Source organism: Puntigrus tetrazona, unplaced genomic scaffold (genome assembly GCF_018831695.1).
Source record: "Puntigrus tetrazona isolate hp1 unplaced genomic scaffold, ASM1883169v1 S000000300, whole genome shotgun sequence".
NCBI lineage: Eukaryota > Metazoa > Chordata > Actinopteri > Cypriniformes > Cyprinidae > Puntigrus > Puntigrus tetrazona.
Genome location: NW_025047960.1, coordinates 172,501 through 187,500, shown reverse-complemented (window position 1 = coordinate 187,500; position 15,000 = coordinate 172,501). Strand labels below are relative to the sequence as shown.

General features: G+C 41.6%; 1 protein-coding gene across 2 annotated transcripts in view; it reads right to left on the bottom strand.

The window, feature by feature from the left end:
• LOC122333608 (protocadherin Fat 4) overlaps positions 1-15,000 on the bottom strand; it is an 82,665-nt gene that overhangs the window by 29,039 nt on the left and 38,626 nt on the right. For both annotated transcript variants that reach the window (XM_043231302.1, XM_043231303.1), the window contains exons 3-6: positions 11,160-11,421; positions 10,108-10,458; positions 7,261-8,183; positions 4,724-4,898 (exon numbers count right to left, since the gene is read on the bottom strand). In XM_043231302.1, the coding sequence (XP_043087237.1) occupies positions 4,724-4,898; positions 7,261-8,183; positions 10,108-10,458; positions 11,160-11,421 (1,711 nt within the window). The remainder of the gene's footprint in view (positions 1-4,723; positions 4,899-7,260; positions 8,184-10,107; positions 10,459-11,159; positions 11,422-15,000) is intronic.

The window sequence follows — 15,000 nt, the reverse complement described above, 5'->3', positions numbered from 1 at the left end:
GTGTGTGTGTGTGTGTGTGAATGTCTGTGCGTGTGTGTGTGTGAGAGAGTGTGTGTGTGAGAGAGACTGTGTGTGTGCATGAATGTGTGTGTGTGTGTGTGCACAAGTGTGCATGTCAGTGAGTGTGTGTGTGTGTGAGAGAGAGAGAGTGTGTGTGTGTGTTTGTGTGTGTGTGTGTGAGAGAGAGAGTGTGTGTGTGTGTGTGTGTGTGTGTGTGTGTGTGTGTGTGTGTGTGTGTGTGTGTGTGTGTGTGAGTGAGTAACAATAAAATGTAGATTAAATTGAAAAAAAGATATCATTCTTATTAGATGTAGTGTTAGATGCCAGAAGGGTGATGTTTGAGTAGTTTTTTAGTGTTAATGGTTGTTTCTCAGCTAGCTTGTTGTTGACTGAAGGTTCTAGTTTTAGTTAAAGACGATGCTTTCAGTAAAACTCCACACGAGACGCTGCTGAGATTTCTTCCGAGGAGAAACTCCTGAGACGCTGGAGAGATCTCATGTGACTCTCTCGGGTTCCTGCCAAGCAGCCCATGTTTTTCCTCAGAAACGCTGCCAACATCTTTCCTCGGCCCTCGATTCTCTCTCTCTCTCTTGTAAAGCACCTTTTTTACTGCTGGCCTCTCCGCCACACTCCACAGAAAAACACACATTTCCAAATAATGACTCCGGCCTGCCAAGATCTCCCAGCGCTGCCAGCTTTCCTTCACAGAGACAGAGATCATATGGAAAGATATTGTGGAGATTTCTAGGGACAAAGAAAAGCGCCAGGTTAAAGGTCGAGACTATAGGAGCGGAAAATTGGGAAGTTCATTCCAGAAGAGCCACAGAAATCCAGGCCTGTCTGATCTGATCACCTGCTCTTTCTAATATCTCAGTTCCTGTCATGCTCGCGTGAAGCTGGGAGCGGGAACGTTCACGTGATCGTACGAGACGTGCAGCGTTTACGAAAAATAAAGCACAACGGGGTTGCCAAATAGAAATAAAAGCACTAATAATAGGTTAATTTGATTTAAAGAAATACGACGGAAGCCTAGGGAAGCAATGAGTGTAAATAAATCGATAAATAATATAAAATAATCAATATAAAATAAAATTATATTTATTCTAACGCCACGTTATGCTGTAAAATGTCATTTATTTAATTTTATTACAAACAATTAAACATTATTTAAAAAAAAAAAACCTTCAAGGACATTATAACTAAAGCATAGAGGGAAAATAAAAAAAAAATTCAGTAAAATTTAGAAAAAAAGAGAGAAGTCAACGGTGAGAGATAAAAACTGACTTGCGATTAACTTTTGCATTTGTTTCCGCCACTAAATAAAAGACATAATTCTGATTTTGTTCCTCGAATTCTGAGAAAAAGGTAAACCGTGAGATAACCCCCCGTCCTTTCTCACAGTTTACATCCCGTTTGCACAGATAATGTTAATAAAGGCTGATTTTCCAGGTTGTTGGAGGAGACTTCAGAGTGGCGCAGAGACAAACACAAGTAAACGTGTGCAGCATTAGTCAGACCAACGTATAGCTCTGAGATCTGCTCAGCTGTTTTAAAGTAGTCTCCATTTTTTAATTACGAGACTATTTATCCGTAACTATCGGTGCAGACGAAACACTGATGTGAAAGTTTATTACTGATGATGTCTCTCTAATCACCGAGTTATTAGAAACACATTACCAGCTTTGGCACGCTAAGATTTTTATTTTGATGTTTTTAAAGAAGCTCACCTTTCTGCTCGCCAAACCTGCATTTATTTGATCCGAAATACCGCAAAAATACATTGAAATATTTTTAACATTTAAGAAAACCGTTTTCTCTGTGAATGTGTGTTACCATCGTTACTCCAGTCTTCAGAAATCATAATAATACACTGATTTAATGCTTGAGAAACTTTTATTATTTTTTTCGGGATTCTCTGAATTTATACATTTTATGAATTATAGTAATTAATACTTTTTTTATTTATTAAGGATGCTTTAAATCAATCAAAAATGACAATAAAGACGTTTGCAATGTTACAAGTGATTTTTATTTTAGATAAATGCTGTTCTTCTGAAATTTTCAACCTAATAATAGTAATAATAATAAATGTTTTTTGAGCAACATATTGAGAGCAGAGAAAATGATGCTGAAAATTCAGTTTTGAAATCACAGAAATAAAGCTTTAAATTATTATTTTAAATTAAAATGTTGCTGTATTTTTTTGATCAAATAAATGCAGGCTTCTTCAAAAAAAACAAAACAATCAAAATCTACCATAAAATAATGGTAGCGAAAGCAAAAAAACTAAATCTTGACCAAAACATTTTTTTTTGAGGACATTTCAAAGCAGCTAAAAACCATTTTTTCAGCAACAAAAGAAGGAAAGCGTTCCTGTTCGCGAGCAAGTTTGTAATAAAGCAGAGCTGCGAGTCACAATTACCACATCTGATCACGTTTAAGCCCGACTTGAGCAGATTTACTAGAGAAACGGGTGTAGAAGATGTGAAAAGCGTCTGCAGATTGTGTCCGAGCCAGAACATCAGTCATGGTTTGACTGGCTCTCGGCGCTGCGAGCCGTTTCCTGCTCTTGGCAGATTCCGGACAGTATTTATTGTCAAGAGTTCTCGCCGAAGTCCAGGGCAAATCCCTGTCATTACAGCAGATCACGTGAGCTCCGAGGAATGGACGACAGGCACCAGACGGCCCAGACGGGTTAACCAGAACACACACACACACACACACACACACACACACACACACACACACACACACACACACACACACACACACACACACACACACACACACACACACACACACACACACACACACACACACACACACACACACACACACACACACACACACACACACACACACACACACACACACACACACACACACACACACACACACACACACACACACACACACACACACACACACACACACACACACACACTCACACACACACACACACACACACACACACACACACACACACACACACACACACACACACACACACACACACACACACACACACACACACACACACACACACACACACACACACACACACACACACACACACACACACACACACACACACACACACACACACACACACACACACACACACACACACACACACACACACACACACACACACTCACACACACACACACACACACACACACACACACACACACTCACACTCACACACACACACACACACACACACTCACACACACACACACACACACACACACACACACCAGATTAACATCAGCTCCAGATCAACTCGAGTTCAACGGCGGAAATATTTACTACAAACTTACTTTACAATTTATGGGCGAAACCCGTCAAGAAGTTCTCTCTGAGACATATTTCATCTCAAAATCACGACCCGACTGAAAGCCAGGCATGTTTTTTTTTTCTTTTTTAATTGCTTACACACACGTTTTGAAACCGTGCCTCCTTTTCGCTCAACTATACACAGAAACCACAAAACACGCACACTTCATCCGAAGCGATTATGCATCTCTTGCAAAAGCAAACATTTCCGTTTTAACTGTTTAAAATGCTAAGAGTCCTGAAATCATGTTTTCATGCGTATTCTGAAGATAAGATAGATTTACTGGAGCAGGAAAACGGCACGACCCGGGTTAAAACGGGTTAAAACGCACGATATTACATCGAAATGTTGTTAAAACGTTAACACTTCCTGTTTTCTTGATACAATTACAAAAACACTTTACAAAAGTAACTCCTTTTCCATGAAATGTTTTTGAATGTCCGTCTTTAATATAATAAGGACTTTAAAAAGGCACGGTTTCTTCTTGTGATTACAGTGATATTTATATCAAGTACAGATCATTGAGAGAGTTGATCTCAGAACGTTATCAGAACGTATGTCAAACATACCTTAAATGCTAATGTTTTGAGAATCTTCCCCGTTATGTGTTACACATTTTTCAGAAAAACCGACTGTTTATGATTAAAACAATATAACAGGTGTCAGAAAAATACATTTATCTGAAAACAAGACTCTTTTTTTCTGCTCACATCGGCAGATATTTGTTCTTGTTTAAGAGAAACCTAACTTTTGATCAATTTCTCACAAAACAAGACTTAATATCCGAATACTTTCTCCTTCTCCAGTAAAAGTATCTTTATATTGATATTAGATGTTTATACCGGAAAACAAGACGTGGCTGTTTTTGAGGTGCATAAATATCTGGCTGATTTTGAAATCGTTCAGATTTAATTAGTGATATGTTTCCATGCAGCTATTTTTATGCACAATTTGGATTATTTTAACAAAAAAAACTAAACTTATGCACACAGTTGAGTAGGATAAACCTTCCATTGGATGAGAAAAAACGAGCTTAAACTGAATAAATTTCACCATGTGCATCAAAGCGTCCTTAGCGTTAGCACAGTGTATATCTTGACTAGCGGCACACCGATCTGGAACGTCATGAAGTCTTTCTTGTGTATGACTGCGTTCCCAAACATCAGCATCTGCAAACGTTTCATCTACTCGCTGAGCAGTTCATCTTATATGAAAACTATTATATTTTGAGGCTTCTACATCCTTTTGCAGTGAAATTTAGCGCCCGGAAGTGATGGGAGCTTTATTTGTAAAGGTTTTATCCGTTAGATTCCCGTCTTTGGCCCGGACACATAGCTAGTGTTTATTTCTGCGTGGAGAAGCATGCAGGGGTTCTGGTCTTACCTGCGTCGTGAGCCGTGACGACGAGCACGTATTGGTCCTGAGTTTCTCGGTCCAGCGTCCGGATCAGGTTGAGCTGACCGCCGGACGTCAGGCTGAATGCTCCGGCGTCGTTCCCGCCGCTCAGGGTGTAGCTGATCTGACCGTTCTGACCCAGATCGTCATCACGGGCCGCCACCTGCCACACGACACAAACCTGCTTTAGGACCTGCGCAAATATGAAGCTCCCGAAGGATCTAACAGAAAGACATCATCCTCCGCGTCGGTAGCCAATGAGATCGCTTCGAATACACAGCTAACGTTTGTAGCAGGAAACCCTCCAGCTTCCCCAGCTCCACCTGTCTGATCAAGCACGTCTTGTTAAATGGTTCAAAGGAGGTTTAGTGCCATCTTAAAGCAGCACAGAACAGAATGAGACTAATCGGACAAAAAGGGCAACGAAAACGCGACGTTTGAAACACTTTAAGAGCTGCATTAAAGAAGACGAGCCGTGCTTCAGTTTAGTGGCCATCTGATGGAGAACGAACACTTTTAACATAAAACGAGACACTGGTTCACTCGTCAGCTTAAATGTGGTTCACACAGCCTGATATAGTTCAGAATCTGTCCTCTTAAAAGCAAATTGAATGCATTAAATACAAAACGTATGCAGCTGCGCTCTGAATCTGAAAAAGTTTTGTTTTAGGACGGCGTAGAAGACCTATTTTGGATTAAAAATGGCAAATTTCACCAAAAGCTAAGCTTTCGCCAATGTTTTTTTTTAAATTGTAAGACCTTCTTAAAGTAATCTTCATTGGAATATATCAGCATAGCCTTTTATATCACTTTAATGCTCTCATAACACTTAAAACCAAAGCTCGTGCTATATTTCGGGTGAAAATAAAGTCACCAAAACGTTCCCATGAAGTTTTCTGGACAGTTCTCCCTTCCCTCTCAGGTGAGCTGGAGACCACCCTCACTGCGTCGTGTAGCCGTGGCATATTCCTTTCTGCGTTTGCACGCGGTCAACCGGCGCTGGAAGCCCGAGCCCGAATCACGCCCAGCGTTTATCATTCCTGTTACAGAGCACGCTTTGTGCTGGAAACCTGCTCTGGCATTTCTGCACGTTAAAGCAAAACGTATAAATGATGTAGAACCAAAGCCGCCCGATGTAATGCTATCAGCATATAAAGCTCCAGTCAGTCTCTGTTGAACATACAGCACACATCCACTGGTTACTGAGATGCATAGAAATGCTAACGTTGTGGAAAAAAAGAACGAGACCAAACAGTCACCGTTTAAAGTTTGTTTTCTAGTCAAATCAACGATCTCGTTGCAGGCAGTCGTAGGCTTCTCTGAATGAAGTCATTTTAAAACTCTTGTTTGTCTTGTTTGGCCATTTTCATTTTTCAAACATCTCTCAATCACGGTTACACGAAAACTGGATTTGATCTTCAACACTTTACGACGTCCGAAATGCTCCGAATACCAGGAAGGAACCGAATATCTGACTTCAGAAGCTGTTTGTCTTCTGACTAAAACTATTTCAGCTATTTCCTCTTTCACCGTTCACTTTGGGGGGAAAAAAACATCTGCAACCTTATTTATATACAACAGTTTAATTTGCAATTTTCACTTGAATGCAGTGAGTTCTTAGACATTTTTCATCTTCCGTTTCGCAAATGCTGTTCACGCCTCGTTTCTAACCACAAAACCCAGCCTCTTCCAACTAGTTGGGCTTTTATGAGACACTTTGGGGGAAAAAAATGTCTGCTAAACCCTTGATTCTCTGAACCAGTCAACTTTAACCGATTTAACCGAATATGATTAGTTTACGCTAACGACCCATCCGCCTGCATGTAAGCTACTTTTGGACATTTTTTGTCTGCTATTTCATGAATTTAGTTTCACAAATGTTTTTTTCCCCCCAAGCATTTCTATCAGTTTTGATTACAGTTGTTTTTTTTTACAATTTACAGCTAGTTCCTCTTTTATAAATAAGCATCCGCTGAATTCAAGACTCATTGTAAACCCATTTGTAATAACAGAATAAATTAAAAACGCTTGCATACAATACGTTCTCGGACGTTTGTTGTCTTCAGCTTTGCAGATTTAGTTTCATAAATGCCTACATTTCTCTAAAAATAATTTCTCAAACGTTTTTTTTTTCCTAGTCACAATTACAAGAACCCCAAAAGACAGCGAATACCAAACTCAGCGCAGATATGTGACTTCAGATGGTCTTCTTTAGAGTCACTACAAAAAGCATCTACAAAATGCACAATCATCAATATGTATGATAATTTCTATAGCATAACATTGGAAATCTTTTTGACTTCTAATTCGAGAAATGCTTAAATTTCCCCCAAAATGTTTCTCCTAATCAAGGTTTCAAAATGCTGTCCTAAAAGCATTCAATACCACAAATAACCCGGATCTGTGACTTCAGAGGCGGCTTATATCAATTTCCAACTAGTTCCTCTTTCATATATGGAAACACGCATCTGCTAAATGCATTACGGTAAACGCATCTGCGATCGTTTCAGTAGCGGAGCACTTGCCTGTAGGATGTTCTTGGGCAGGTTCCCCAAGTTCTCCTGTACGCTGACACTGTACGGCGAGAGCTCGAAGACCGGCGCGCAGTCGTTGGCGTCCAACAGTACGATGTTCACGGTCGCGCGATCGACGCGAGGGCTGCTGCCGCGGTCCGCCGCCTGCACCAGCAGAGAGTACGCCGAGCGCGCCTCGCGGTCCAGCAGCTTGGCCACCGAGATCACGCCCGTCACCGAGTCGATGCGGAAGTCCGCGTTGGCGTTCCCGCCGGCGATCGAGAAGCGTATCTGGCCGTTGGTTCCCTCGTCGGCGTCGCTGGCGAACACCTGCAGGACGTCGGCGCCGCTGAGCGTGTTCTCCTCGATCTCGATGTCGTAGATGTTCTGCGAGAAGCTAGGCGTGTTGTCGTTGACGTCCAGGACGATCATGGCCACCTCCATGCTGGAGGAGAGCGGCGGCTCGCCTTTATCCGTGGCTACGATGGTCAGTGAGTAATTAGCCATCTCCTCGCGGTCCAGCTCTCCGACCAGAATCACGCCGCCGTCGATGTTCCCGATGCTGAACTTATTCCCAAACGGCCCTCTGAGGGAGTACTCCACGTAGCTGTTGGGGCCGCTGTCGGCGTCGAACGCTTGCGCTGTGAACACTAGCGTATCCACTGGCGTGTTCTCCTGGATGTACGCCGTGGTTTGCGACGTGAACGTGGGAGCGCGGTCGTTAACGTCCAGGAGGATGATTGACACCTGCGCGGTGCTGGTGAAGCGGGGCATTGGAGGCGGGGCCAGGTCGTTGACGGTAATGACGAGGTTATAGAACGACTGTGTCTCTCGGTCCAGAGCCTTCCTGGTCTGTAAGACGCCGGTGTTTGTGATGGTGAACTGCGACTGAGGGTCTCCTGAAGCGATGGTGTAATGCAGCTCCGCATTCGGCCCTGGAAAACAATGCTAGTGTCATTATATATAATCAGGGGTCGTGACAAAATTCAGAAAACGAGTGTTGCTGATAACCGTATTTGTGCATTTTTATGAGCTGAGTATCCCAAAATGGGAATTTATTAATTCATAACTATGTAAAATAATAATAACAAAAAAATTGCTAACTTGTATTTTATTGTTAGTTAATCATAACAAGGTTGTGACCATTAACTAAAACTAAAACAACCGTAATAATAATAATAATAATAATAATAATAATAATAATAATAATAATAATAATAATAATAATAATAATAATAACTACAATAAAATATTAAATCATTAATAACAGTTATTATCAGTTTATATTTTATATTTTGCTTTTTTGTTTTACTTTTTAGTAATTTTTCTATATATTCTTTTGTCATTTTTAGCAGTTTTTGTTTCTATCTATATTTTTTCTTTTAGTCTTTCTTTTTAGTACATCAATTTAAAGAAATTATATCAATTTTAAACAACTATAATATCCCTGACCTAAATGAAATTACAATTAGAAATTAAAATAAACTTGAATAGAAATAATACAAAAATGTTTTAATAAAATACACAGACATACTACTACTACTACTACTACTGATAATAATAATAATAATAATATTATTATTATTATTATTATTATTATTAATATTAATAATAATAATAATAATAATAATAATAATAAAAACACAAAAATACTAATAAATAAACTTAACTTGAAATAAACGGGAAATAAAATGAATTAAAAATAATAATGGTAGACAAAAACAAATTGCATGTTTTTGTCATCAGAGAACCGTAAACAAAAAAGAAAATAACAAAATATTAAAATATTACATAAGTAAATATTAATTATAAATATTAAACATTCAAACAAATAAGTTTTGGAAAACTCTACCTTTGAGCATTGTGTAGTTAGTGGGATATTAAAGAGAAATAAAAGTTCGCTGCCTCTGCGTGTGTGATACGGATCTGCTCGTTCGCAGTAAATCAGCTCTAATTGAGCGTCTGTAATTCTGGCCGCTCATGTGGAACCACACCGGCCCCGTTTACTAAACACACAGGGGTCAGAGGTCAGGGGTCAGGAGGCCCTAACAATGATGCTCTCACGCGGTCAGAAAGAAGAAGAGTGGGAGGAAAAGCACATCTCACAGAACCAGCTCCTCGAGCTAAAGATCTGCTCTTCTTTCTTTTTATTCATGTTGATATGACCCAGACGGACACTGCATGCAACCAACCGCAGTCTGAACTACAATATGGTCCAAATATGCTACATTTAAACGAACAAAAGTACTCTTTTGTCGTTGAAAGCCACATAAATGTTCAAAACAATTTCATTCGGTAGAGTAAATCATTTCATGCTGGATTATTAGCATCGATCAGCATTCTTACATTTAAATGTGATATTGACTTGAGATTAAATGTAATTTAACAGCATAAATATTCTTTAAACACAAACAAAAGCGACAAAGAAATGACTCGTATACAGTATAATCTCATTCAATACAATAAAAAAGTATTAGTGTTAGCGTTTGTCAATAGCATTCACTAGCATGTGATTTTAAAATGGTGTCGGTGCAAATTAGGTCAAAATCATTCAAGATGGCAAAACATAGAAAATTTCATTCACTGCCAAGTGTTTTTAATCTAAATAAGAAACAGCAAAGAGAGGTTTTTTTGAGAACTTAACTCTTCAAATGAATTTACGAAAAAGCATATAATTATTTGAATCCTAAAAATGAAAAATTTAATTAAAAATAATCATTTAAATGATAACAATAAAACACTTGTACCCGTTGTTAAAATACTGCAATCTGAACTTTAATTCTCCAATGAAAATGCTAGCTTTGCATCGTTTCCTTGGGCCCCCAAACGCACGTGTGACATGGCCTGGAAGCGTCTTACCGTGGTCGGCGTCGGCGGCGCTCAGACTCAGCACGGACGCCCCAGGGATCACGTTCTCCAGGACCGAGCTGCTGTAGACGGAGCTGTTGAAGCGCGGCGGGTTGTCGTTAACGTCCAGGAGGTTGAAGTAGACTCGTACGGAGCTGGACAGACCTCCTCCGTCCCGGGCCTGCACCGTCAGAATGAAGTACTGCTGAGACTCGTAGTCCAGCGCTCGGCTGACGTTGAACACGCCGGTGACCGGGTTCAGGAGGAAGGTGGCGTCCTCATCGTCCTCCTCGATGGAGTACGTGATCTCACCGTTCGAGCCCGAGTCAGAGTCGCCGGCCAGGATCGCCGCCACGATCGAACCTCGAAGGAAATGACAAAATGAGTGATTTATAGAACCATATTCACTGACCAATCGAGTTCAAGCGTGGGGTTGCAATGTTCTGATTCTGTCTTTACTGGCATCGTGGGTAATGTAGTTTTCGCTGAGAATTCTGCCTTTCAACTTACTCCAATTTAATGTAAGCAACAGAAAATATCCTTAATATCATCAGAGATCACAGCCTTTGACATGAAACCTAAAGATGAACTAAAACTGAAACTGAAATAGAAAAAAAATATGAATATTAGTATGTAATATTAAATATTAAAAAACTAACTAAAACTAAAATGACTAATGTTTGTAATATTTAACAGTAATAATTAAATAAAATGGTTAAAAAACAGAATGAAACCCCCCTGTAAAATCTAACTGAAAACTGAAAATATATACATTTAAGCTCAAAATACCACTAAAAATAGCAATAATAATATATGTATAAAGTCACACATGAAAATGATTAACTAAAACTATAACGGAAATAAAAATAAATTAAAACAACAAAATATTCCTATTTTATAGTAAAAATATTTATTAAATTATATATTAAAAATATATGTTAAAATTAAAAAGAAAACCCATAGAAACAGAAGTTCAGTCAAAAATGTTAATTTGTAACTAACTGCATGATTTTTACGGTATATAACAACCACCTTCTAAGGTTTATGTAAAGCTCATCTCATACCTGGGCTGGTGTCTTCGGGGATGTCGAAGGAGTAGACGCTGCGTGAGAAGTGCGGCGCGTGATCGTTGACGTCGCTGACCGTGATGTTGACCCGGACGTCGGAGGACTGCTGGCCGTCGTCGGCTCGCACCAGCAGCGAGTATTCAGACCTGCGCTCTCGGTCCAGACGCCGGACGGCCGTCAGCTCGCCGGACTCGGGGTCGATGCGGAAGCTGTCGTCTGCGCCGCTGATGATGGCGTACGTCACCAGAGCGTTCGCTCCCTGCACACAATCACACAAACCTTTCAGGAAACCATTCTGATTCAGGAACGGCTAGATAACATCGTAACATCGCATTTTCAAAATATGCAACTAAACTATCACTAATAACTATATGCATAATATTAATAAACAGCACTGAAATATACGGTGTGCAAAACTCTGAAAGAAAGTGTCTACATGTGACATCACACATGAACTTCAGCTTACAGCAGGACCAATTAGTGAGAGTGAAAGTATTTCATTTCCAGGCTAGTGTTGAGTTTCCTGAACTGACAGACATCAGCAGAAACACAAACCCACGGATAGAGAGAGAGAGAGAGAGAGAGAGAGAGAGAGAGAGAGAGAGAGAGAGAGAGAGAGAGAGAGAGAGAGAGAGAGAGAGAGAGAGAGAGAGAGAGAGAGAGAGAGAGAGAGAGAGAGAGAGAGAGAGAGAGAGAGAGAGAGAGAGAGAGAGAGAGAGAGAGAGAGAGAGAGAGAGAGAGAGAGAGAGAGAGAGAGAGAGAGAGAGAGAGAGAGAGAGAGAGAGAGAGAGAGAGAGAGAGAGAGAGAGAGAGAGAGAGAGAGAGAGAGAGAGAGAGAGAGAGAGAGAGAGAGAGAGAGAGAGAGAGAGAGAGAGAGAGAGAGAGAGAGAGAGAGAGAGAGAGAGAGAGAGAGAGAGAGAGAGAGAGAGAGAGAGAGAGAGAGAGAGAGAGAGAGAGAGAGAGAGAGAGAGAGAGAGAGAGAGAGAGAGAGAGAGAGAGAGAGAGAGAGAGAGAGAGAGAGAGAGAGAGAGAGAGAGAGAGAGAGAGAGAGAGAGAGAGAGAGAGAGAGAGAGAGAGAGAGAGAGAGAGAGAGAGAGAGAGAGAGAGAGAGACAGAGAGAGAGAGAGAGAGAGAGAGAGAGAGAGAGAGAGAGAGAGAGAGAGAGAGAGAGAGAGAGAGAGAGAGAGAGAGAGAGAGAGAGAGAGAGAGAGAGAGAGAGAGAGAGAGAGAGAGAGAGAGAGAGAGAGAGAGAGAGAGAGAGAGAGAGAGAGACAGAGAGACAGAGAGAGAGAGAGAGAGAGAGACAGAGAGAGAGAGAGAGAGAGAGAGAGAGAGAGAGAGAGAGAGAGAGAGAGAGAGAGAGAGAGAGAGAGAGAGAGAGAGAGAGAGAGAGAGACAGAGAGAGAGAGAGAGAGAGAGAGAGAGAGAGAGAGACAGAGAGAGAGAGAGAGAGAGAGAGAGAGAGAGAGAGAGAGAGAGAGAGAGAGAGAGACAGAGAGAGAGAGAGAGAGAGAGAGAGAGAGAGAGAGAGAGAGAGAGAGAGAGAGAGAGAGAGACAGAGAGAGAGAGAGCAGAGAGAGAGAGAGAGAGAGAGAGAGAGAGAGAGAGAGAGAGAGAGAGAGAGAGAGAGAGAGAGAGAGAGAGAGAGAGAGAGAGAGAGAGAGAGAGAGAGAGAGAGAGAGAGAGAGAGAGAGAGAGAGAGAGAGAGAGACAGAGAGAGAGAGAGAGAGAGAGAGAGAGAGAGAGAGAGAGAGAGAGAGACAGAGACAGAGAGAGAGAGAGAGAGAGAGAGAGAGAGAGAGAGACAGAGAGAGAGAGAGAGAGAGAGAGAGAGAGAGAGAGACAGAGAGAGAGAGAGAGAGAGAGACAGAGAGAGAGAGAGAGACAGAGAGAGAGAGAGAGAGAGACAGAGAGAGAGAGAGAGAGAGAGAGAGAGAGACAGAGAGAGAGAGAGAGAGAGAGAGAGAGAGAGAGAGAGAGAGAGAGAGAGAGAGAGAGAGAGAGAGAGAGAGAGAGAGAGAGAGAGAGAGAGAGAGAGAGAGAGAGAGAGAGAGAGAGAGAGAGAGAGAGAGAGAGAGAGAGAGACAGAGAGAGAGAGAGAGAGAGAGAGAGAGAGAGAGAGAGAGAGAGAGAGAGAGAGAGAGAGAGAGAGAGAGAGAGAGAGAGAGAGAGAGAGAGAGAGAGAGAGAGAGAGAGAGAGAGAGAGAGAGAGAGAGAGACAGAGAGAGAGACAGAGAGAGAGAGAGAGAGAGAGAGAGAGAGAGAGAGAGAGAGAGAGAGAGAGAGAGAGAGAGAGAGAGAGAGAGAGAGAGAGAGAGAGAGAGAGAGAGAGAGAGAGAGACAGAGAGAGAGAGAGAGAGAGAGAGAGAGAGAGAGAGAGAGAGAGAGAGAGAGAGAGAGAGAGAGAGAGAGAGAGAGAGAGAGAGAGAGAGAGAGAGAGAGAGAGAGAGACAGAGACAGAGAGAGAGAGACAGAGAGAGACAGAGAGAGAGAGAGAGAGAGAGACAGAGAGAGAGACAGAGAGAGAGAGAGAGAGAGAGAGAGAGAGACAGAGAGAGAGAGAGAGAGAGAGACAGAGAGAGAGAGACAGAGACAGAGAGAGAGAGAGAGAGAGACAGAGAGAGAGACAGAGAGAGAGAGAGACAGAGAGAGAGAGAGAGAGAGAGAGAGAGAGAGAGAGAGAGAGAGAGAGAGAGAGAGAGAGAGAGAGAGACAGAGAGAGAGAGAGAGAGAGAGAGAGAGAGAGAGAGAGAGAGAGAGAGAGAGAGAGAGAGAGAGAGAGAGAGAGAGAGAGAGAGAGAGAGAGAGAGAGAGAGAGACAGAGAGAGAGACAGAGAGAGAGAGAGAGAGAGAGAGAGAGAGAGAGAGAGAGAGAGGCGTCTCTTTGAACTGTAGGGATATACGGTTGCTCTATAACTCTAGTTAATGTGTCCCCTGACACCGGCGGCTCTGAGACGCTCCTCATCTGATCCTGACGAGCAGAGAATAACGGCAGAGACAGACCAGCAGGTCCACGACAATAAGAGCTCAGAGACGACACACATCAAAGAGAAGAGATCAGGATCCGCTTTCAGCATACATACTGTGCTAAACAATATTCCTGGGATTTTATTCACATTCTGTCCTTTTCTTGTAACGGAAAAGACACTTTACTTTCATTTCACATTTCATTTTTAAATAAAGCTGAAATAAAACGTAAATATTAGCTTATTTAATTTTTTTTTAGATAAGCTAACAACAGTAACCTCTCTCTCTCTCTCTCTCTCTCTCTCTATATATATATATATATATAATATATATATATATCTCCCCCAAAAGCAGTATCCATAAAACACACATAATATGAGCTGTGTTCTTCAGAGGTTCTGTGTGCTTCAGATGCTTTGGATCCTGTGTTTTTCTCATCGTTCTTCTGCTGGAGAGAGAAACTGATTCCTGAGCTCCTGCTGCCATTGATCAGAGCAGGTCTCTGGATTTCCCATCAGCCACCTGGAGCCGCCCCCTCTTCCGTCCGCTGAACACTAAACGCTCAGAGCTGGATCTGTAGCGACCGAACGACACGAACACCCAACGACAGACGGAAATTCACTCAGAGAAAGAGAGATGTGACCGAGACACTCCAGCATCATCAGGTGAAACCAAATAAAACAAATACTAGGTCAAATGTAAATGAAAAACTAAAAAAAAGTTTACTTTAAAATGATCATGATTATGCTATAGATAGGCTTGTTAGTGAAAATTAAAGCATAATTTATGCAACACGCAAAACCCCCTAGCAACTGCACGGCAACACCCAAAATTCTCTTATGACTGCATAGCAACACCCAAAGCCTCCTAA